This window comes from Populus euphratica, unplaced genomic scaffold (genome assembly GCF_000495115.2).
Source record: "Populus euphratica unplaced genomic scaffold, PopEup_1.0 scaffold414.1, whole genome shotgun sequence".
NCBI lineage: Eukaryota > Viridiplantae > Streptophyta > Magnoliopsida > Malpighiales > Salicaceae > Populus > Populus euphratica.
Window position 1 is genome coordinate 300518 of NW_011500038.1, and position 24738 is coordinate 325255.

Here is a 24738-nt window from a genome sequence, read left to right on the forward strand (position 1 = left end):
GAGAAACCTTTTCACCTTGACATAATTAACTTAGCTAAACATTAAGAAGGAGAAAAACACAAATAAACAATATAAGAACATAAACATAATATAAGCTAACTAAGTATAGGAAAGGAAATGAAAGAGCATAAACAAGAGATTACTATAGCATAAAAGAAAACTTGAACATTACAAAGATGTAGAGAGAAAGCAAGAAGATAACTTTGATCTGAAAATTAATATGACTAAATACATGGACAATGCCTCCTTTTATAGGCTAAGTTTCAGAACTATTGATTGATTGAAGAATTGGTGGGCATCCATTGATTTGGTGGCTGGTTTTTGACATTAATGGCTGCTGGTTTTTTGATATTGTGGGCTGATTTTTGATATTGTTGGCTGGCCAAAACGTCATTGCTCACATCAGAATTATAGCCAACTGAATTGTGGAATCTGTGGGCAATTGTCTCAGCTTTCCATAAAAAAAAACCAGAGCTCATTTGGACTTCTAGAACTCAAGATATGAGCCAAAAACCGAATAGTGCTTGAGCTGCAGGACAGCTTCCGACGTCTTCGTTGTTGCTAAGATTTGGGCTTGAAAACGGCAGAACTGAGTCTTTGACTTCATATGAAAGTTGTAGGTCTATGTCTTACCTTTCCATCGATATAAAATGGACCTAAATCTGATATCTACAGCTCCAGATATGATCAAATTACTGAACGGTGTTCGAGTTTGGAATGCACCAGCAACACTTTGCTAAGTTTGGCCTTCTTTTTATCCTTTCAATTTCAATCCTTAAACTCATCAATCAATCCTTTTATTTATGTGATAGACCTGCATTTAGGATGAACATTTACCATGAATTAAAGGTATATTATATTTTTAGACTTGCTAATATAAAACATGCTTTTGTTAGGGAATTTAATGATACTTTAGGTTATCATATTGATATTATTATCTTCTGAATTACCTTGGGTAACTAAACCTAGGTAACTAAATTAAATTCACATTTTCCCTTCTTTTTAATAGTTCATTGAATATTCATGAGTTAAAAATAGCTAGTATCAATATATCACATTGATATATTATCTTCTAAATTACCTTGGTTAACTAAACTTGGGTAACTAAATTAAATTCACATTTTCCCTTCTTTTTAATAGTTCATTGAATATTCATGAGTTACATTTTTAAAGAAACTGTAGTTTAAAAAAATATCTAAATGATACAAATAAAATTATCAAGATGTAGGATACTTACTTGTTTCACATATAGATCCTATTTTTCCGATCCATGGTAAGTTTCCTAGAGTCCCTCCTAAATTGGTACAAAATAATTCATCATATTATTCTAAAAAATGATTTATTAGATACTCTACTTTTATTTATATCTACTTTACACACCTATTAATATCCATTTATTTAAAATTCAACTATAAAATTTTAGCGTTTTGCTTGGCCAAACACATACTTAACTATCTATTTATTTAATTTTAACATCCTTGATGTCGTTTTATTCACACCTTAACCACTATCTTATTCATCTCTTTCATACATTTTATCAAACACCTTATATGCAATGTTATTATTCTTCATTCTACACACCAATAAGAATTTATTCCTCATATCTCAACTCAAATGGTCATAACTGAATTCTCATATACAATTTATAATTATAGCTTTTATAGTCCAAATCAAACACATGACTTCCAACTAAACATCTCATGGTCGATCACTAATGGCTAAACCTTTACAAGTGATTTCAATTTCTTTAATATAATTTTCATTACACAATTTCTTAATAATTCATAACGTATTTACAATAGTTCAACCTTCTAAATAAGTTTATTTTAACTTACACTCATAAATATTTTTAATATTCATACATATTATTTCAATGATACCTCATCCACACATAATTTCTTATCATTTATTCAATCTCACTCTAATATTTCTCATCATATTGTAACATATCTTTAATTACTTGATAGTTTTAATTTATATAATAATCTCAAACTCATCTTATTCAAAATCCTACCATTACACATCATCATAAAATTTTGGTTTCATCAAGGAACCAATGTTTGCTCCTCAAGTTTCATAAATAAGACTTTAATTAACAATTGAACTAATCATTAACCCGAAACATATAACTCTTTTCATCCTCTTAGGTTATTACTTCATCATGTTAATCTTTTTAACACCAAATGCATTATACCATCATTTAAGTAGCAATTCACTATACTAAATTTTCAACAGTTTCATTTTACACATTCCAAACTTTTACACAACATTAAATTTAGAATTATCATTAAGATTTCTACATAATTACAATCTAATAAACTTATATAGTCACATTAACACACACCAATTCACCAAAATTACATCAACAATCTTTCTCTAAATTCTTCTATCATGGCTAACCAATTGTGATCAAAACACCTATTAGTTTATTTCAATTTTTTTTTTTAAGATTTTCACTTAAACAATTATATTGCATAATCTAACAACTTATTTCTTATACAAATATCATTTCTTCATCCATCATTTAACAACCCCAACCTTTCTTTCAAATCTATTTAACATATAATTAAAATCAATTAAAACTTGAATATAAATGCAAGGAAAAGCTTGTTTACCTTTTCAAATTCAATTTAATGACAATTTTCATGGTCCAAAGCTTTTATTACCCTTTTTCTTCTTTAATCTTCTACTTTCTTTTTATCCAAAAATTTCTCTCATTTTCTCATAAATTTCTGTCAATGATCCATTCTTTTCCCTCTTTTCTTCCACTTTCTCTTAAAACTCTTCTTTATAGTGATTTTTAAAGGATGATTTGAACAAAAATAAAGAAAAAGATCTCTCTCTCCCTTTCAAAAATGACTAACCATTTAAAAAGAAGAAGAACCTGGAATTATTTGGCCAATTACATTTTTGGCCTTATTTATTATTAACATGCTATTTTTCTAGATTTTCTCTCAACCACCAATAATTTCATATGACTTTACCAAACTTTGATTGGCATGAAATTTAAATTAAGGTAGAAAAACATGTTAGAAGACTCCAAGTAAGATTTAAGCCCAATCTGACTGTCAAATAAAAAGTTATGTTTGATAGCATAAAACTAACTAGTTTATGATTTTTCATTAAAAATTCAAATTCTCTTATTCCACCCTTGCATAGGTCATATTAACCATTCTACTAAATCCTTGAAATCATTTCATTATTTCAAAATATATTTATTTTTTCTTCTCATAATTTATTTTGTTTACAAATTTTTTATCATTTCATGGTAAATTGATTGATTTTTTAACCGAGGTTTACACCAACACGTTTTCATGTAATTATTTCTTAAATTTTATTCTTCATTTTCATTATAACTCTTTGGAATTATTTTATCACTTTTAAAACATATTTATTTTAAATTTTTCTAATTTTTTTTTGTCTATTGAAACACATTACTGTTTTTAAAACATATTTATTTTAAACACATTACTGTTTTTACCATTGTTATGAATTTGAAACTAAATTTCCTAGTAATTAATTTCAATTCATCAATACTTTTAAATTTATTTATTGATGTTATACCCTCTTTTTACATGACACATATACTATTTATTTATTTATATTTACTTTTTTTTCTAATCTTATTACTTCGTACGGTGTGTGTATGTAGGATTTTTTACTGATTTTAAAAAGATCTAACTCACAACATAATGTTGGCTAAAAAATTCAAAAATATTTTTTTAACTCATAATATTTTAACTTTCTTTATGATTAGAAAAAAAATCATAAGAGCCAATAAACTATTTCAGACTAAATCCTGAAATAAAGAAAAATTAGTATAGTGCATTACCAAACCCATCTATGAGGAGGCTGATTTATCATGAGATGATAAATTGAGAGAGATTATGATAATGTTAGGGTAGAGTACAAGGTGGGTGTCACAAGCATTATATATATATATGAGTAGATAAATGATTAAGAAATGCCACCCATTTTTATTTTTTCTTACCTTGAAAAGATTTCCAAGAAAGCATGCTTTGTTTTGCCCTGTAAGAAAGAACCATCCAAGTCTGGAAAGTGAAAACAACATCTAATAAATAATAATAGACAGCCTCACCTCCTCTCCTCACGCCCATGTACGTTCTACAATTACTTAAATGTATTCTGATTTGTACCTCTACTTTCATCTCTTGAACCATCACTAGCTGCTGCCGCCCCCACCCTTTTCTTTTAATCTCTTTTCTAGTTAAAATCCATCTTTATATAGTGTCAACACACTACATTTTGCGTTGCAGCATTTGCGTTGGCACTTTGGCATCCCCAGACCAAAACCAAAGCAGTTTCTCTCTGAATTCTTGCTCAGGTCAGTACTTCTTAACCTTTTTTTTTTTTTTGGGGGGGGGTGGGGGGGTGTTAAATATGCTAAAGGGTCTGTTTCTATTGGGATGAGCTGATCTAGATCTGTTTCTTTGCTTTATGTTGAACTACATTGTGTGGTGGCTGTGGTTTTCTTTTTTGTCCAACAGAATTTGTTTTTACTTGCTTTTACTAGCTTCCAGTCACGAAAGAGAAAAGAAAGCAACATAGATTGCACTGTTTTTCTCTCTCTTTTACCTTAAAAAGGACAAGATGTATTGTACTTTTAATGGGGTTTTGATCTTGGTTTTTGCAAGAATACTTGATCTTCTGGGGATTTAGCAAGTTGGGTATGGTATTTCATCCTTGTGATTTGTGCATGATGTTTCTTTTCTATGACATTTGCATTTTTTATGTCATCAGTCATTGCTTCATATCTCTGTCATTAGATTAGATCCTCGTCCAACCTTTCTCAATTAATTTAATATCTTATTTGTGCCTAGAAGAGGGGGTTGGTTTTGCTATAGTAATTGTTTTGAAACTATCTATAGATGAGTTGAAAAAGATGTTGTTTTTTTTTTTTTTGTTGTTGTTGTTGTTGAAGCAGTGATAGCCATGGCTTTCCATGGTCATTGCAAAGATTTGGTTACTCGGATTTTGTGGATTTGGGAATCTTAATTGGATTCTGAAATGCTGGGTTTGATTTCTCCAATTATTAGCTAGTTTTTCTGTTCATGCTGTGGATTCGCATTGGTTTGTCATCGATAGACTTGTGCTCATAAATTGAGATATAATCAATGATGGGATTTGGTTCTTGCAGGGATTTAGAGAAGATAAACCATGGAGTTTTCTATGATTATTGTGCTTAGCAGCACACTGCTGTTTTCGTGCACCCCACTAGCATATGCTCAAAAAGTAGCTAGTCCTCCAGCACCAACCCCAACTCCATCCCCAGCACCAGCACCAGCACCATTACCTCCTTATGTTAACCTCACTTATTTACTCTCTGTTGCTGGCCCATTCCACAACTTCCTTAACTACCTTGAATCCACTAAAGTCATTGACACCTTCCAAAACCAAGCCAACAACACTGATGAAGGCATTACCATCTTCGTACCAAAAGATGATGCCTTCAAAAATCTCAAGAAGCCTTCTTTGTCAAACCTAACTCAAGACCAGCTCAAGCAACTCATTCTTTTTCATGCCTTGCCACATTATTATTCGTTGTCTGATTTCAAGAACCTTAGCCAAGTGAGCCCTGTTAGCACATTTGCTGGTGCAGGAGGATATGCTTTGAATTTCACAGATACATCTGGGACTGTGCACCTCGATTCAGGATGGTCTAAAACTAAAGTTAGTAGTAGTGTGCATTCGACTGATCCTGTTGCAATCTATCAAGTTGACAAAGTCCTCCTTCCTGAGGCAATCTTTGGTACTGATATACCTCCAACCCCAGCTCCATCACCAGCTCCTGAAACTAGCCCTACTGCAGATTCCCCAACATCTGACTCAGCAGAAGCAGGGAGCACCCTAGGAAAGTCCTCCCCAAATTCTTCTTATAGGATCAATGGTGTAGGTATTTGGAGTCAATTGGTTTTAGCTATTGCAGGTGTGCTGGTCCTGTTCTTGTAATACAGGATTTCATTGTTGTGTATTAATTTATGAGAAGAGGGTATATCTGGATTATGTCATTTGATTTGATTTAAAACCATTTTTTTTATTATACATGTCATTTGATTTATGTATGTGAACTTGGGAGTTTTATTTCTATTCAACTAGAGTACTCTTGTCATTTTCTTGGTTCTCATAGCAGTATATGGAAGCAATTATTTTGTTTTATGATATTTGGAACTTTATGACCCCAAATGCTTGCAAAAATGATGATGTTGAGAAATTTATGGCATTGTGATTGTGATGTGGAAAACAATTGCTTGCCTGTAAATGTTGAAAATCTTGATTTCTTCATGTGCTTTTCACCTAACCAGTTCTATATCTTTAATTAACGCTGCTTTTCCAGTTATCATCACTACTTTACCTCGAATCCAAGGGGAAAAAACCCTTAATAGGTGACACTGATCCAGTTATTAATGGTTACAAAGCAGAAAAACCTTGTGTTCTATCCACCTTATTAGCAGATACCAGTCTCTTCGTTGTGTTGAATGCCTGATCTTGAGTTCTTTGTTTGATATTAAAACCCATCTACGAACAATTAATTTCCAAGGCACTGACCGTCAACGGAAACACCGCTGGCTTTAAAACTGGCAAAGATTAAAGGCTTCAAATTTATAAACATTGTCAAAAACATGATGCCTGAATCTTCTTCACCCCTTCATTGTTATTGGATATACATCCTGTCAACAGTTGTGATCAATATTGGAGTATTTAAGATTCCAGTGGCTTCCCTGTTCTCATGGCATTATGTTAACGAATGAGGCCAACATACTCATTAATCGTTATATGGACCACCCATTATGCCAACCACAGCAAATAATTTCAAGGGTTTGGCAAAAAGCTAAAAGGATAGCCTAGCATGGCCGTATCTATCGCTTGTTCCCGTATAGGAACTGCTGGATATATAATTGTTACATCTTAGCAAGGTAAACGAAGCAGAACATTCAAAGAACTGGCCTGCACGCATCACTGATGCTGTTTGGGCAATTAACTTTCTTTATAAAGAAGAATGCTTACTGAGTATCAAAGCTCTAACTATGTCATCTGAATTAGGTATGAGCTAAAGATGAAGAAGAAGAAACAAAATGGGGACAAGGAGTTGATGAATATTTTAAATGATATGCCTGAACCAATTGACTTATTTTTAGCACAGAACACTCAGCAGATAGGCCTATTAGCTCAGCTGGTTAGAGCGTGGTGCTAATAACGCGAAGGTCGCAGGTTCGAAACCTGCATGGGCCATTCACAACGTTTTAATCTTTTTTTTTTTTTTAAAGATATAGAACTGGCTAGGTGAAAAGCACAACGGTTGCATTATGATAAGAGGTATTTTTAAATCAGTTTTGTGAGAGGAAACCCACAAGCAAACATCCCTACAAGTTTTCCTTTGAGCTTTGCCTGCAACAGTTTGAACTCTTCAATCCAAAACAATAAATAATGCTTTTGAAAATTTACTAAATTTTCAAAAATGTTTTTACTTAAAATTATTTATTTTATATTTTTAGATTATTTTAATATAAATATTATTTTGATGCTGAAATTCACTTTGAAAAAAAACTACAACAATATTCCTAAACACTATCTTAGAATCCTTGCATGGAGGACTAGGTAAGGTCCATTTACTTTCAATTGACTCATCTTTTATAATTATTCTAAATTTTGATTCCTCTAATATAAATAATAGTATAGATTCTTGTATATGTGTGTAACGTTAAAGAAACAATGTTCTTGTCAATTTCTCTTAATTTTTTCGCACTTTTATGATAAGAAGTATTTTTAAATCAGTTTTGTTGTGGGAGTGTGAGCCGGCACAACATTGTCTAGTGACAGCGAAGGCTCATATGAGCCTTTCATGTGAGGTGTTATGTATTGGAAATGGTTTTTGAATTTAATAATAGTATTATGATTAAGGTTCAGAAGTCGTCACCCGGTATTATGGTCATTAAGAACCTATAGTCTGCGAGAGTCTAAGTAAGGGATTGGTTGTGCAAGGAGAAGACGTATCACTCGCAGTGCACTGTACTTAAGGTAAGCTGTATTGTTGTTTGATTGTTTTTTTCTAAGTCGAGTTTCTATTCGTTGGTCTTTTTTAAAGCTCAAGACATATCCTCTCTTCATGAAAAAATCTCGATATTATTTGGTTAAATCCTAAATGCTTTAAAATCTAAATTTTAGTATCGTATTTATTTACACTTTATATCTTTAATACTTGTAGATGTATTTTATCGTGTAATTTTACACTCCACAAATATTTAAGTCTACACCTCGATCCTAAAAAAAGATTGGAAAAATATTTTTGACATGCTGGTTAACTCATAATGGATAATCATAAACTGGTTACGATATCTATTTTTGGATTTTTTTTTAAACATGAAAAATAAATTTTTTGTTTTTTATGAAAAATATGCTTGAAAAAATTTTAGGAGTTGATTGTATACATGGAAATAATTTTATTTTATTTTGAAAAGGGAAATTGATTTTAAAAGTTTTTAAGATTTTAAAAAAAATGTTTTGAATTTTTTTCTAAAATATTTTAAAAAAACCAACATTTTAATACTAGATTTATATTTTAAAGTGTAAATATACAACCTGATATTATGTAAAACTAATAGAAAAATATTTAAGCAAATCATAATTTTTTTGAAATGATTTTTGAAAATTTTTAAAAAATTAGGGGCCGAGCCAAATCCAGCCTAGCTATTTGGCCTAGGCTAGAATTGGCCCGACCCAAAATGGGAGGCTAATTATTTTATTCGTTGCATGCAAAATGAATTCTGTATGTAGAGAACGCAATAGTGAGCATGGGGATAGTTGATGCCAAGTAGAGGTAGAGAACCACTTGAGGCGATGAGGGTCTGTGGTCGTGTTGGTGGAGAGGATGGTGTCTTCGCTGGCAGTTGTAATGGTGGAGGCCGGCGTTGGTCATAGCGGGAAGAAAGAAGGAGAAGAAAATCCACAGGAGAGGGGGGGAGAGAGAGAGAGAAGTGGTGCAACCACCATGTGAAATGGTTCGATGGTTTCTTGTGGTGGAGATAATGATAAGAAGACCAGTGATGAGGGTGGTGGTGGTTGAAGACCACGGTGGAGAGACAAAGAGGAGAGAGGACTCGTTGTAGAAAAAATTAAGGAGAAGGCTGATTTTTTGTGATTTTTGGACCCGATTTTGTCCTTCCTCAGAGCATGAAATCCACTCCTATTCATAGAAGATTGAAAAGGGTAATATTTTCTACACATGAAAAAATTTTGAACCCTTAATTTGGTTGAGAAGGATCTCAACTGTTGGCACAAAGTGTGTCTCATGAGTTATTTAATCTGTGAAAAAAGGCTACTTAAGTTAAATTGTTTAGGCCAGCGCCAATGCCATCTTATTGCCATTCAAACTAAAATGTTTAGTTGGGGTTGTAAAGCAACTACAACGGATCATTTTTCTGCATGTTTTGTCAAATTTGATGGATGTTAAATGCAACTGTAAAGGATGTGACTAGACCAGTTTTTTCAGAAAAAAATGAAGAAGATAATGAACAGTGACTAGACGATGCGTCGTTTGGTCCTCTCTCTCCATTTATTTTAATACGCAAAATGACATTGTTTTAGGTTCGAATTAGGGATTTTAACTATTTTAACAATTAAGTCCTCTAGCTTTCAATTTGTTTTAATTAAACACATAATTGACCATAAACTTGTGATTTAATGCAATTAAGCCCTTGATGAACTTCAAATGAAACCTCGAAGTTACACACTTTTTACAATATGGTACTTGGTCTCAGATTTTATCAATCTAACCCCTAATAGACCATTAAACTTTTAGTTTTTTTAATTTCACCCCCAGTTTTTGTCAATTACGTCCCTAAATTTTAGCGCCTTTTGCAGATTGATCCTTGATTGTCAATTTCTTTAATTTAATCCCTAATTGACTTCAAAACTTCAATTATCTTGCAATTTAGCCCCTAATTTTAATCAATTAACTTGATAAAAATTAAATTTGATCACGTAAAATTCTAATTTTCTCAATTAAACCCAAATTAGGTTCCCAAACTTAATTTTTCACCAAGTAAGCACCAAATAAAATTAATTTGACCCATTTAATGTATAATTAAGTCCTTGTACTTAATTAAATCCTTCAATTATACCCTAATTAATTCTTAAACATAATTAAAATTCAATTTGGCCTATGATTAAATGAAATTAGCCTATTAAAAAATTTATTATGTCCTTAAACTTAATTTTTATGCAAATTCATCCAATAATCATTTAATTTGACCTTGAATTTGCATTTTTTTTGTATAATGGGGTACAATTAAGCCTTGAATTTCTTCTAAAATTGAAGCTTGATTTCCTGGTTTACTTTTTCCATGTTGTTAGCCTTTATTATTATTTTTTTATTTTGAAAAAGAAATTGATTTTTTAAAAATAACCTAGAATTGAGATATGAAAAGTTTATATAAAAGGTTCATCTTAGGATAAAAATAACACAGAAATTTACAAGTTTAATAAGTGAAAAAGAATGTAGTTATGAACCTTATATTCATAATTTTATTATCTGAAAATAAGTATACAGTGGTTGTCTCCTCAAAAGATTTACAAGATCTTTAAATCAATTCAAAAACCCTACATCTACTAAAAAACAAACTAAAGTATGAAAGATAAAAAAAAAAATTAGAATCTGAAATACAAATAATAAATCTTGAACTGTGGTTTGTATATTAGTGAAACCAAATGGAATAACCTTCAACTTATAGTGCTTATAATGAGTCTTAAAGGTTGTCTTTTCCATACCTTTTTCAAATATTATTATCTAGTGATACTCAAACCTTAAATCTAGCATAAAAAAGAAATATGAACCATGTTATTCATCCATTAAATCATCAATCAATAGAGTAAAGAATATGTTCTTGACATAAAATCTCCTAGTGTAGCATTTCTTCTTAACCAATAATACTGAAAAGAAAATGGGTTATAGTTGTGTTAAATAATTTCATTATGCAGCATCTTCTTTGCCAATTTCTCTACATTTTGTTTTTGGCATAAAAGATATTTTGTATGGTCTAATATTGATTGATTTAGCTTATCATATCATGGGTATTTTATGATCCAAGCTCCTGGTAGATGGAAGATGTTTTGGTTCAGCAAACACAAATTGGTTTTCTTTTAATAATACCCTTATTATTATCTTCTACACTTCTTTTCTTGTGCTTCAACATCTTAAATGAAAAAAAAAAGGTCCAACAAAACAATAAAAGTTTTCTTTTAAACTCTTATATGCATTGGTTATTGTGATCACTTGTAACTTTGCTTCTTCTACAGTCCCTTTCAGCCCAATTATTTTGCTAATTTTTTTTAATGAAAATTTTATTTCAATAAAATTAAAAATAATTGGTGAGTAAATCTTTAATCAATATATTCTAAACACCATATCATATCTACCAAGTTTCAATATCCTCAAATTAGCTTGGAATTTATAACTTTGTATAAATCATTTGAACTTGGGATTATAAGCATCACATCTCATTATACCTTAATTAGCTAATATCACTACCAATATAGTGGTTCTTTAGATGATTTACTTGATTTTTTTAATCATTTATGCATCAATACACCATGTGTACTATAACACGACCAAAAGATTGATGTCTTCTTCCAAGTGTAGGAGTGTCGAGGCAATAAATAACCCGGCAAGACCAGGGTTAAACCATAGGGAGGTTAATTGTATAAATTATAGATAACAATAATATAACAATAACAATAACACAACAATAGTAGTAGTAGTAGTAGTAGTAGTAGTAGCAGCAACAACAACAGTAGTAGTAATAATAATAATAAAAAAAAAAAAGAAGTTGATGAGAACTTTGAGATGGAAGATTAACGTAAGGATTAAACAATGATAACAACAAATGTCAAGGTTAGAGAACCCACTAATGGTATGTCAAACAAGTATAGTATAAACTTTTATTATTCAATTGGAAACCACACACAAAGGAGGTTCCAATCAGATTATAAATTGTTAACATGATTACATTAGTTATCTTATTCAAGTAATGCTAATACTTATAAATCTTGTCAGGTATTCATGATTATAACTTATGCTAACAACAAATCAAGTTCCTTTCATAGCTCAGGTGTCGATTATACCATACAGTATGGGCTATGAGAGTGCCAAGAATTTGTTGTACTAAGTATTATACAACATAAATCTAGATTAACCATTTAACAAGCAAAGTATTAAAAGTGAACATGATAACAAATATAAAACATGTTAGTATCAAACATTAAGACTAACATGTTTTACATTAAGACTAACATAAAACATGCTAAAATTGAAAACTATTGATTTAATGACTAATTGATGAGTGGGTGACCAACTCTTGACTTGGTGACAATCCTTATCTTCTCTTGTCTGCCCAAAACGTCATCGATAATGTCAAAATTAGAACCACTTGAAACATGAAAGTTGTAAAAAATTCTCTCAGCTTTCTAGAAAAAAATTGGAGGTCATTTGGACTTCTAAAACTCTAGATATGGGCCAAACATTGAACAATATTTGGGTTGTAGGACAGATTTGGACTTCTTTATTGTTGCTATAATTTAGACTTGAAAATAGCCTTTTTAAATCTTGAGCTCTCATAAAAGTTGTAGCCCTGTGTCTTACCTTTTCATCCATATAAAATAAACCCAAATCCGAGATTTATAGCTCTAGATATGACCCAATTACCGTATAGTGTTCCGGTTTGGACTGCACTAACATCTCTTCTCTAAGTTTGGCCATCTCTTTGTCCTTTCAATTTCAGTTCTTAAACTCATCAATCAATCTTTTCATTTATGTGATAGACTTGCATTTAAAATGAATGTTTACCACAAATTAAAGGTATCTTGTATTATTAGTTATGTTATTATAAAACATATTTTAGTTAAGGAATTATTGATACTTCAAATGCAAAATGATGATATAAAACCTTGATAAAAATACACTTTTAAGTACTAATCATATTACCATTATCAATTAGAACGGTAATGGTCCTTCATTGACAAGAATATTTAATCATGATTGTTATAGCTATCTACCAATTCATTTAACGACACTCCATATTCTTCGATTTTATCATCCTCAACTATTATTCCATTATTGTATCCTCTAGCTCCATTTATAAATTTCCTCATTTTTCTTTTCTACTCTTTTTATCATATATAATCTCTCATGTTACATCAATGTCTCAATATATACTTATTTTTATATTTAAAACAATGTCCCAACTTTTTTCTTTGCTCATGTAAGGTTTTAGGCTATTGTTTTAAACTATATAACATGTTTGTTTTTTTTTTTAATGATTAAAAGGTTTATAGTAGGAATCATTTGTTATTTCTCCCAAACCATATGAATAGTTGGTTCATGGTATGAATTTATTATTACTGGCCAACATATTATTGTATTTTTCTTTCTATTTAGCTTAATCAAAAAGCCTGTATCACATTGTGGGTTTAAGAATCTTAAGGATAGACTTAATATTATCTTTAAGTCCATTTATAAAATTAGAAATATAGTAAGATTCTAACAGTGATGAATTTAAAACATTCATCAAAGATTTAAGTTCTTTAAATAATTCAACATACTCCTCAACATATTTATCTTGCACTAACATATTGAATTATTCTATCTCATAATCTCTACTACTAAATCTTATACAAATAACTTTGTTAATTTCTTTCTGATTTTTCAAATCATCTTTACCTATTAAAAACCCTTCATACCATATTTTTTCCCTTCCTTCTACATATGAAAAATCTATCTCCACCCATTAATGTATTGGAGTAAAGTGCATATTAAAAAACTTGTTATTATCCAACCCCTTGCATTATCCCTATAAAAATAGGTAGATTGATCTTTAGTAATATTTTTGTAGAAATCATAACTCCTTGTGGCTTCTCTATAATTACATCCTCTATAATTATGAATCACCCTATCAGGATTTGAATTGATTTTTTTTTTTTTATTGTTTGATTAGCTGTAAATAACTTAATATGATCATCAATGCTCCTAGTTGTATATTGATTGATTTATTTTTTTTGTTTTTCTCCGACCATTATTTTTTATTATCAACTATTAAATCTTGAAGTTTTTAAATAATGTTTTGTATTTGTTCATCAAGCCTTTTATTATGCTTTTCAAAACTTTCACCTTGTTATTCTATATCAATATTTATTGTTAAACAATAAAAAATGCTTATAATAGCCAAGGATCATGCTTTGATACCAATCCCTTAAGGTTCCCCTCACATATCAATATATAGATCGAAGAAAAAAGTATACAATATAAGAAAAGGAAACATAGGTGGAGAAGATGTATTCTGAAAACTCATATCTTTATTTTTTGCCTTACACATTTCTATTATAATGCTATTTTATACAATGACTTCCTTTCATCTAATTATTAATCATTTAACTAATAACCTGTTAATTAACTTCTAACTAATTGTTAATAGGTAACTAAATTTCCACGTATCAATTTTTTATAAATTAACTCTAATTGTTGCTGGTATAAAGCATTGATATTCTACCTCCTTCATTCTTTTCCTAAAAGCTTACTATTGATTACTTCTAAGGCTATTCAATTAGCTTTTGGAACAAATTAAAAGATTTCAATTGTAAAGGCAAAATAGTTTTCTTACTTTTTTTCTCTTTTTTCGTTTGTTTTATCCATGTTTCATTAAAAAAATAACTAGCATTTATTTAAAAGAATTACATATTAAGAAATCAATAGAATCAAATCTATCTTTGTTTGATATTTATATATTTTTTTTTGAAGGAATTAACTGGGGGGAAGGGGGAGGGGGTTAGGTAACCAAATAATATTTTCACATAGTAATATTTATCCTCCAATCACCCTTCTATGGTAACTATTACCTTCGAAACAATGTTGATGATGTTATTGGTGGTGGTAGTTATTATGCGTGTATTTAAAAAAATAAAAAAAATAATTAAAATATACATAATTTCTTTAATTATCTTTGAAGAATATTTATTGATAACTTAATTATACATGTACTAGAAGGAAATGATTTTTTATAGTAGAAATGACTAATTGTAAATTTTGTCAATTATTTTACTGTGGCGATGATAAATATCTAATTTTTAGTTTTTCTAGAAAAGAAGTTTTTTTTTTTCTTTATACATGGAATTTTTATCACTATTGTTTTATCTTTATTTTCTTGTAATTGATTGGTTTTTGAAAAAATTGTGGCTTTAAAATGTGTTTTTAAAAAGAAAAAAATTAAATTTTAATCACAATAACATAGAAAATTAAAACAATGGATTTCCTTTTTTTTTATCCAAACGTTAGATAAATCTATGAATTTCATCTTGGTTTTATGATGAATCAATAATTTTTATCCAATATTTTTTTGTATTTTGAAAGCATCCAAATCTAAATCTATTATAGGATAATAACCTAATTAGATGTTAGTTTAGCAATCCGTTAGCTTTGATATACTTGGGTTTTGTTATAAGATGGGCTCAAGGTATTATGAGTCTAGTAAATTATCAGATCTAATATACTTGTGTTCAGTTGTAAGCTGAGCTCAAGTCTTCATAAATTTGACGAATTGTCAAACCTAATATATTTAAGTTTATCTGTGAACTAAATATAAGTTATTATGGACCTAACGAGTTGCTAAACATAATATACTTGGATTCGGTTATGTGTTAAGCCTAAGACATCGTGGGTCTAGCAAGATGCTAGACCCTACATACTTTGGATCAACTATGAGCTAAGCTCAAGGTACTATAAGTCTAACAAGTTGTCGACCTAGTATCCTTGGGTTCAGTCATGAGTTGATCCTAAAGTATCATGAGTTTGATGAATTGTCAAACTTTTTTCCTTTAAATTAGGCTATATATCAAATCCAACTAGTCTTGTAAAGCTATATTATGACCATATCGATCTATTTTTAGATTACTAACAAGACCTATTCATGTCAGGAATAATTATCTCTCACACATGTAGTTGTATAGAATATCTTTCAAGGCCTACTATATTTTCATCTCATTAATGTTTATTAATAATCTGTAAGGGATATTTATCCCTCATTAATGATCTGTAAATAATATTTATTTCAATTCATTAATGATATGTTATATATATAACATCCTGGACTTTTGACTGCAGTTATTCTCATTTTAAATAATCAAATTACGTAAGAATTTGAGTAATTTTTTAAAATCAAAATACTCATATCTTTTACATTACATTAACATAAGATTTATATGTCTCTACTTAGTTTATTTTTATAAAATTTTAGCAGTGTTTTATTTATACGAAACTCTTATTTATAACCTCAACCTGTCAAATTCCTGTATAATTCCACATAAATATCACATTCAACAACTAATACCTAGGTAGCCCACATACTTTTAATTCATCATTCATTGTCTACACCACTATAATATCCTTTACACATATATAGAGAAAACTCTTATCCATAACTTTAGTCTGTCAAATTTCTATATAATTCCACATAAATATCACATTTAATAACTAGTGCCTCAGTAGCCTAGGCATACTCTTAATCCATCATTCATGTATATGTGTGTGTGAGAGAAAGAGAGAGAGGTCCTTATATCATTATAACATATATGTATAAAGAAAATCGAACTTAATTAGTAGTTTTATATTTCACTAGATAAAAACTTAAAAAGAATACACATATATTTTAATTAATTACATAACAGAGCATAAAAACAATAAAACTCTACTGAAGATGGCTATAAAGACCTAACAACCATACTTCTAATGTAATGATAGATGTGATATACTTGAAATATATATATATAAAATTAATCATTTTAATATAAAAAATTATGCATTTTATTCATGAAACATATATTTATATAAAACAATATGCAATATCCTTTTTGTCACATTCTTTTTCACCTTTTACCTCTTTTTTAAAATTGATAGTAAAAAATACATTTATAAGTCTTCATTAGTTTATCTCATTTCTTAATAACACTTGTCTTAATATTCTTTATACACAATAAATTTCATATAAATGGTATCCTATGATATCCGAGGTTTATTAGCTATAATTGCAACAATAATCCCAACCTTTAAATCCAGTTTAGACATAACAATCTCAATTCATTATACCATAAATAAAATATTTTAAAGTAGTTATTATCTCTACAAAGATTTTCACAGAGTTTCCCTTTAAAATAGATCATTCTTAAATTATCAACCTAAACTTGTTGTACTTGTACTCATAGTCTCTATCCCTTAATTTAGTGATCCTATATGATACTCTACATCAATTATATTCCAATAATTTCAAACCATCCAATATCACGTATAAATAATTATATAACACATTAATTATAAAGTGTTGATAAACAAATAACATAATTTCATTAAAAAAATTACGTTAGATAAATATAACTAGGTTCTTTTTTTTTTATATTCTCGTGCTGACAAGTAAAATATTTTTATCTCATTTACTTATAGTTCATTTGTCTTTTATCTAAATTTTCAACATCTAACATAATATTATTATCTGTCACCTATAAACTTGCTCAATTGATCGATGTTGATAACAATTTCTAAATTGATATCATTAACCATCACCTCGAGTGTGACTAATTAATGGTATGTCGACACCAATCCTATTAGTATCATTCACCTCCATTTCATTACATATCTAATCAAATTTTCTATTACATGTCAGTGTCAATAAACCTATTGACATTATTAGTCTTCTAATTTTCTTTTTCAGGAATTGCTAATTAAGTCCTTTATATATATATTCCTTTTATGTTTATACTGATACTAATAAACTTAATTGGTATCATTAGTTCCCCAAATCAGGAACAACTAATCAAATTTAAAATATATTAATATCAATACAATTCATTAGTATCATTAGTCTCCTAAATCGAAACAACTAATTAGGTTTAAAAGTTTCCGATACCAATACAATCATTGGTATCATTAGTCTCTCAAACTAAAAACGACAAATGAAGTTTAAGAGATACTGATACTAATATAATCTATTAGTATCATTAGTCTTCCAAAACAAAATGACTAATTAAATTTAAAAGACGTTGATACCGATACAATTCATTGGTATTATTAGTATTTTAAACCGAGAATGACAAATCAAATTTAAGAGATACCGATACCAATACAATCCATTGACATCATTAATCTCCCGAACTGAGAACGACTAATCCAGTTTAAGAGATGTTGATACCAATATAATTTATTAATATCATTAGCTTTCTGAATCAACAAAGCTAATCAAGTTCATTTTCAACACTTTAATGTCATTATATTAATGCCAACGTCAATGAAACTTCATTGGCATCATTAATCTCCATTCTAGAAATGGGTAATCAAATCCTTAACCAATATACTTTCATCTAAGTAAATATATCATATTGATATTATTATCTTCTGAATTACCTTGGGTAACTAAACCTAGGTAACTAAATTAAATTCACATTTTCCCTTCTTTTTAATAGTTCATTGAATATTCATGAGTTAAAAATAGTAACTAAATTAAATTCACATTTTCCCTTCTTTTTAATAGTTCATTGAATATTCATGAGTTAAAAATAGTAACTAAATTAAATTCACATTTTCCCTTATTTTTAATAGTTCATTGAATATTCATGAGTTAAAAATAGTAACTAAATTAAATTCACATTTTCCCTTCTTTTTAATAGTTCATTGAATATTCATGAGTTACATTTTTAAAGAAACTGTAGTTTAAAAAAATATCTAAATGATACAAATGAAATTGTCAAGATATAGGATACTTACCTGTTTCACATGTAGATCCTATTTTTTCGATCCATGGTAAGATTCCTAGAGTCCCTCCTAAGTTGGTACAAAATAATTCATCATATTATTCTAAAACATGATTTATTAGATACTCTACTTTTATTTATAACTACTTTACACAGCTATTAACATCCATTTATTTAAAATTTAACTATACAATTTTAGCATTTTGCTTGGCCAAACACATACTTAACTATCTATTTATTTAATTTTAACATCCTTGATGTCGTTTTATTCACACCTTAACCACTATCTTATTCATCTCTTTCATACATTTTATCAAACACCTTATATGCAATGTTATTATTCTTCATTCTACACACTGATAAGAATTTATTCCTCATATCTCAACTCAAATGGTCATAACTAAATTCTAATATACAATTTATAATTATAGCTTTTATAGTCCAAATCAAACACATGACTTCCAACTAAACCTCTCATGGTTGATCACTAATGGCTAAACCTTTACAAGTGATTTTAATTTCTTTAATATAATTTTCATTACACAATTTATTAATAATTCATAACGTATTTACAATAGTTCAACCTTCTTAATAAGTTTATTTTAACTTACACTCATAAATATTTTTAATATTCATACATATTATTTCAATGATACCTCTTTCACACATAATTTCTTATCATTTATTCAATCTCACTCTAATATTTTTCATCATATTGTAACATATCTTTAATTGCTTGATAGTTTTAATTTGTATAATAATCTCAAACTCATCTTATTCAAAATCCTACCATTACACAACATCATAAAATTTTGGTTTCATCAAGGAACCAATGTTTGCTCCTAAGTTTCATAAATAAGACTTTAATTAACAATTTAACTAATCATTAACCCAAAACATATAACTCTTTTCATCCTCTCAAGTTATTACTTCATCATGTTAATCTTTCTAACACCAAATGCATTATACCATCATTTAAGTAACAATTCACTATATTAAATTTTCAACAATTTCATTTTACACATTCCAAACTTTCACACGTCATTAAATTTAGAATTATCAATAAGATTTCTACATAATTACAATCTTATAAACTTATATAGTCACATTAACACACACCAATTCACTAAAATTACATCAACAATCTTTCTCTAAATTCTTCTATCATGGCTAACCAATTGTGATCAAAACACCTATTAGTTTATTTCAATTTTTTTTCTTAAGATTTTCACTTAAACAATTATATTGCATAATCTAACAACTTATTTCTTATACAAATATCATTTCTTCATCCATCATTTAACAACCCCAACCTTTCTTTCAAATCTATTTAACATATAATTAAAATCAATTAAAACTTGAATATAAATGTAAGGGAAAGCTTGTTTACCTTTTCAAATTCAATTTAATGACAATTTTCATGTTCCAAAGCTTTTATTACCCTTTTTCTTCTTTAATCTTCTACTTTCTCTTTATCCAAAAATTTCTCTCATTTTCTCATAAATTTTTGTCAATGATCCATTCTTTTCCCTCTTTTCTTCCACTTTCTCCTTAAAACTCTCCTTTATAGTGATTTTTCAAGGATGATTTGAACAAAAATAAAGAAAGAGATCTCTTTCTCCCCTTCAAAAATGACTAACCATTTAAAAAGAAGAAGAACCTGGAATTGTCTGGCCAATTACATTTTTGGCCTTATTTATTATTAACATGCTATTTTTCTGGATTTTCTCTCAGCCACCAATAATTTCATATGACTTTACCAAACTTTGATTGGCATGAAATTTAACACAAGGTAGAAAAACATGTTAGAAGACTCTAAGTAAGATTTATGCCCAATCTGACTGTCAAATAAAAAGTTATGTTTGATAATATAAAACTAACTAGTTTATGATTTTTCATTAAAAATCCAAATTCTCTTATTCCACCCTTGCATAGGTTATATTAACCATTCTACTAAATCCTTGAAATCATTTTATTATTTCAAAATATATTTATTTTTTCTTCTCATAATTTATTTTGTTTACAGATATTTTATCATTTCATGATAAATTGACTGATTATTTAACCGAGGTTTACACCAACATGTTTTCATGTAATTATTTTTTAAATTTTATTCTTCATTTTCATTATAACTCTTTGGAATTATTTTATCACTTTTAAAACAAATTTTATTTTAAATCTTTCTAATTCTTCTGTCTATTGAAACACATTACTGTTTTTACTGTCATTATGAATTTAAAACTAAATTTCATAGTACTTAATTTTAGTTCATCAATACTTTTAAATTTATTTATTGATGTCATACCCTCCCTTTACATGAAACATATACTATTTATTTATTTATATTTACTTCTTTTTTTTTTCTAATCTTATTACTTGATCTTATGTATGGTGTGTGTATGTAGGGTTTTTTACTGATTTTAAAAAGATCTAACTCATATCATAATGTTGGCTAAAAAATTCAAAAATATTTTTTTAACTCATAATTTTTTAACTTTCTTTATGATTAGAAAAAAAATCATAAGAGCCAATAAACTATTTCGGACTAAATCCTGAAATAAAGAAAAATTAGTATAGTGTATTACCAAACCCATCTATGAGGAGGCTGATTTATCATGAGATGATAAATTGAGAGAGATTATGATAATGTTAGGGTAGAGTACAAGGTGGGTGTCACAAGCATTATATATATATGAGTAGATAAATGATTAAGAAATGCCACCCATTTTTATTTTTTCTTACCTTGAAAAGATTTCCAAGAAAGCATGCTTTGTTTTGCCCTGTAAGAAAGAACCATCCAAGTCTGGAAAGTGAAAACAACATCTAATAAATAATAATAGACAGCCTCACCTCCTTTTCTCACGCCCATGTACGTTCTACAATTACTTAAATGTATTCTGATTTGTACCTCTACTTTCATCTCTTGAACCATCACTAGCTGCTGCCGCCCCCACCCTTTTCTTTTAATCTCTTTTCTAGTTAAAATCCATCTTTATATAGTGTCAACACACTACATTTTGCGTTGCAGCATTTGCGTTGGCACTTTGGCATCCCCAGACCAAAACCAAAGCAGTTTCTCTCTGAATTCTTGCTCAGGTCAGTACTTCTTAACCTTTTTTTTTTTTTTGGGGGGGGTGGGGGGGTGTTAAATATGCTAAAGGGTCTGTTTCTATTGGGATGAGCTGATCTAGATCTGTTTCTTTGCTTTATGTTGAACTACATTGTGTGGTGGCTGTGGTTTTCTTTTTTGTCCAACAGAATTTGTTTTTACTTGCTTTTACTAGCTTCCAGTCACGAAAGAGAAAAGAAAGCAACATAGATTGCACTGTTTTTCTCTCTCTTTTACCTTAAAAAGGACGAGATGTATTGTACTTTTAATGGGGTTTTGATCTTGGTTTTTGCAAGAATACTTGATCTTCTGGGGATTTAGCAAGTTGGGTATGGTATTTCATCCTTGTGATTTGTGCATGATGTTTCTTTTCTGTGGCATTTGCATTTTTTATGTCATCAGTCATTGCTTCATATCTCTGTCATTAGATTAGATCCTCGTCCAACCTTTCTCAATTAATTTAATATCTTATTTGTTCCTAGAAGAGAGGGTTGGTTTTGCTATAGTAATTGTTTTGAAACTATCTATAGATGAGTTGAAAAAGATCTTGTTTTTTTGGTTGTTGTTGTTGAAGCAGTGATAGCCATGGCTTTCCATGGTCATTGCAAAGATTTGGTTACTCGGATTTTGTGGATTTGGGAATCTTAATTGGATTCTGAAATGCTGGGTTTGATGTCTCCAATTATTAGCTAGTTTTTCTGTTCATGCTGTGGATTCGCATTGGTTTGCCATCGATAGACTTGTGCTCATAAATTGAGATATAATCAATGATGGATTTGGTTCTTGCAGGGATTTAGAGAAGATAAACCATGGAGTTTTCTATGATTATTGTGCTTAGCAGCACACTGCTGTTTTCGTGCACCCCACTAGCATATGCTCAAAAAGTAGCTAGTCCTCCAGCACCAACCCCAACTCCATCCCCAGCACCAGCACCATTACCTCCTTATGTTAACCTCACTTATTTACTCTCTGTTGCTGGCCCATTCCACAACTTCCTTAACTACCTTGAATCCACTAAAGTCATTGACACCTTCCAAAACCAAGCCAACAACACTGATGAAGGCATTACCATCTTCGTACCAAAAGATGATGCCTTCAAAAATCTCAAGAAGCCTTCTTTGTCAAACCTAACTCAAGACCAGCTCAAGCAACTCATTCTTTTTCATGCCTTGCCACATTATTATTCGTTGTCTGATTTCAAGAACCTTAGCCAAGTGAGCCCTGTTAGCACATTTGCTGGTGCAGGAGGATATGCTTTGAATTTCACAGATACATCTGGGACCGTGCACCTTGATTCAGGATGGTCTAAAACTAAAGTTAGTAGTAGTGTGCATTCAACTGATCCTGTTGCAATCTATCAAGTTGACAAAGTCCTCCTTCCTGAGGCAATCTTTGGTACTGATATACCTCCAACCCCAGCTCCATCACCAGCTCCTGAAACTAGCCCTACTGCAGATTCCCCAACATCTGACTCAGCAGAAGCAGGGAGCACCCTAGGAAAGTCCTCCCCTAATTCTTCTTATAGGATCAATGGTGTAGGTATTTGGAGTCAATTGGTTTTAGCTATTGCAGGTGTGCTGGTCCTGTTCTTGTAAGACAGGATTTCATTGTTGTGTATTAATTTATGAGAAGAGGGTATATCTGGATTATGTCATTTGTTTTGATTTAAAACCATTTTTTTTATTATACATGTCATTTGATTTATGTATGTGAACTTGGGAGTTTTATTTCTATTCAACTAGAGTACTCTTGTCATTTTCGTGGTTCTCATAGCAGTATATGGAAGCAATTATTTTGTTTTATGATTTGGGAACTTTATGACCCCAAATGCTTGTAAAAATGATGATGTTGAGAAATTTATGGCATTGTGATTGTGATGTGGAAAACAATTGCTTGCCTGTAAATGTTGAAAATCTTGATTTCTTCATGTGCTTTTCACCTAACTAGTTCTATATCGTTAATTAACACTGCTTTTCCAGTTATCATCGCTACCTTACCTCGAATCCAAGGGGAAAAAACCCTTAATAAGTGACACTGATCCAGTTATTAATGGTTACAAAGCAGAAAAACCTTGTGTTCTATCCACCTTATTAGCAGATACCAGTCTCTTCGTTGTGTTGAATGCCTGATCTTGAGTTCTTTGTTTGATATTAAAACCCATCTACGAACAATTAATTTCCAAGGCACTGACCGTCAACGGAAACACCGCTGGCTTTAAAACTGGCAAAGATTAAAGGCTTCAAATTTATAAACATTGTCAAAAACATGATGCCTGAATCTTCTTCACCCCTTCATTGTTATTGGATATACATCCTGTCAACAGTTGTGATCAATATTGGAGTATTTAAGATTCCAGTGGCTTCCCTGTTCTAATGGCATTATGTTAACGAATGAGGCCAACATACTCATTAATCGTTATATGGACCACCCATTATGCCAACCACAGCAAATAATTTCGAGGGTTTGGCAAAAAGCTAAAAGGATAGCCTAGCATGGCCGTATCTATCGCTTGTTCCCGTATAGGAACTGCTGGATATATAATTGTTACATCTTAGCCAGGTAAACGAAGCAGAACATTCAAAGAACTGGCCTGCACGCATCACTGATGCTGTTTGGGCAATTAACTTTCTTTATAAAGAAGAATGCTTACTGAGTATCAAAGCTCTAACTATGTCATCTGAATTAGGTATGAGCTAAAGATGAAGAAGAAGAAACAAAATGGGGACAAGGAGTTGATGAATATTTTAAATGATATGCCTGAACCAATTGACTTATTTTTAGCACAGAACACTCAGCAGATAGGCCTATTAGCTCAGCTGGTTAGAGCG

At 29.9% G+C, this 24738-nt stretch overlaps 2 protein-coding genes and 1 non-coding gene across 5 annotated transcripts; all 3 read left to right on the plus strand.

Moving 5' to 3' along the window:
* Positions 1–3989: 3989 nt before the first annotated feature.
* Positions 3990–6204, plus strand: LOC105107165 (fasciclin-like arabinogalactan protein 7). Of its 2 annotated transcripts, none has more exons than XM_011000992.1 (2): positions 3990–4345; positions 5159–6204. In XM_011000992.1, exon 2 carries the CDS (start codon positions 5179–5181, stop codon positions 5968–5970), a length of 792 nt encoding a protein of 263 aa, XP_010999294.1. In that variant the 5' UTR covers positions 3990–4345; positions 5159–5178; the 3' UTR covers positions 5971–6204. The 2 variants fall into 2 exon arrangements, with proteins under 2 accessions (XP_010999294.1, XP_010999295.1); XM_011000993.1 differs by lacking the exon at positions 3990–4345 and adding an exon at positions 4424–4688.
* Positions 6205–7177: 973 nt separating this feature from the next.
* TRNAI-AAU (transfer RNA isoleucine (anticodon AAU)) lies at positions 7178–7251 on the plus strand. Its single transcript has one exon. It is a non-coding gene; the product is annotated as a tRNA-Ile (tRNA).
* A 14415-nt stretch (positions 7252–21666) lies between these two features.
* LOC105107166 (fasciclin-like arabinogalactan protein 7) lies at positions 21667–23668 on the plus strand. 2 transcript variants are annotated; one of them, XM_011000994.1, is made up of 2 exons: positions 21667–21897; positions 22700–23668. In XM_011000994.1, the coding sequence occupies exon 2, from the start codon at positions 22720–22722 to the stop codon at positions 23503–23505; it is 786 nt and encodes a 261-aa protein (XP_010999296.1). In that variant the 5' UTR covers positions 21667–21897; positions 22700–22719; the 3' UTR covers positions 23506–23668. The 2 variants fall into 2 exon arrangements, with proteins under 2 accessions (XP_010999296.1, XP_010999297.1); XM_011000995.1 differs by lacking the exon at positions 21667–21897 and adding an exon at positions 22156–22239.
* Positions 23669–24738: the final 1070 nt, after the last annotated feature.

Excerpts from the sequence above, each read along its gene's own strand:
- LOC105107165 (XM_011000992.1), top strand. The coding sequence starts at position 5,179 with ATGGAGTTTTCTATGATTATTGTGCTTAGCAGCACACTGCTGTTTTCG.
- LOC105107166 (XM_011000994.1), top strand. The coding sequence starts at position 22,720 with ATGGAGTTTTCTATGATTATTGTGCTTAGCAGCACACTGCTGTTTTCG.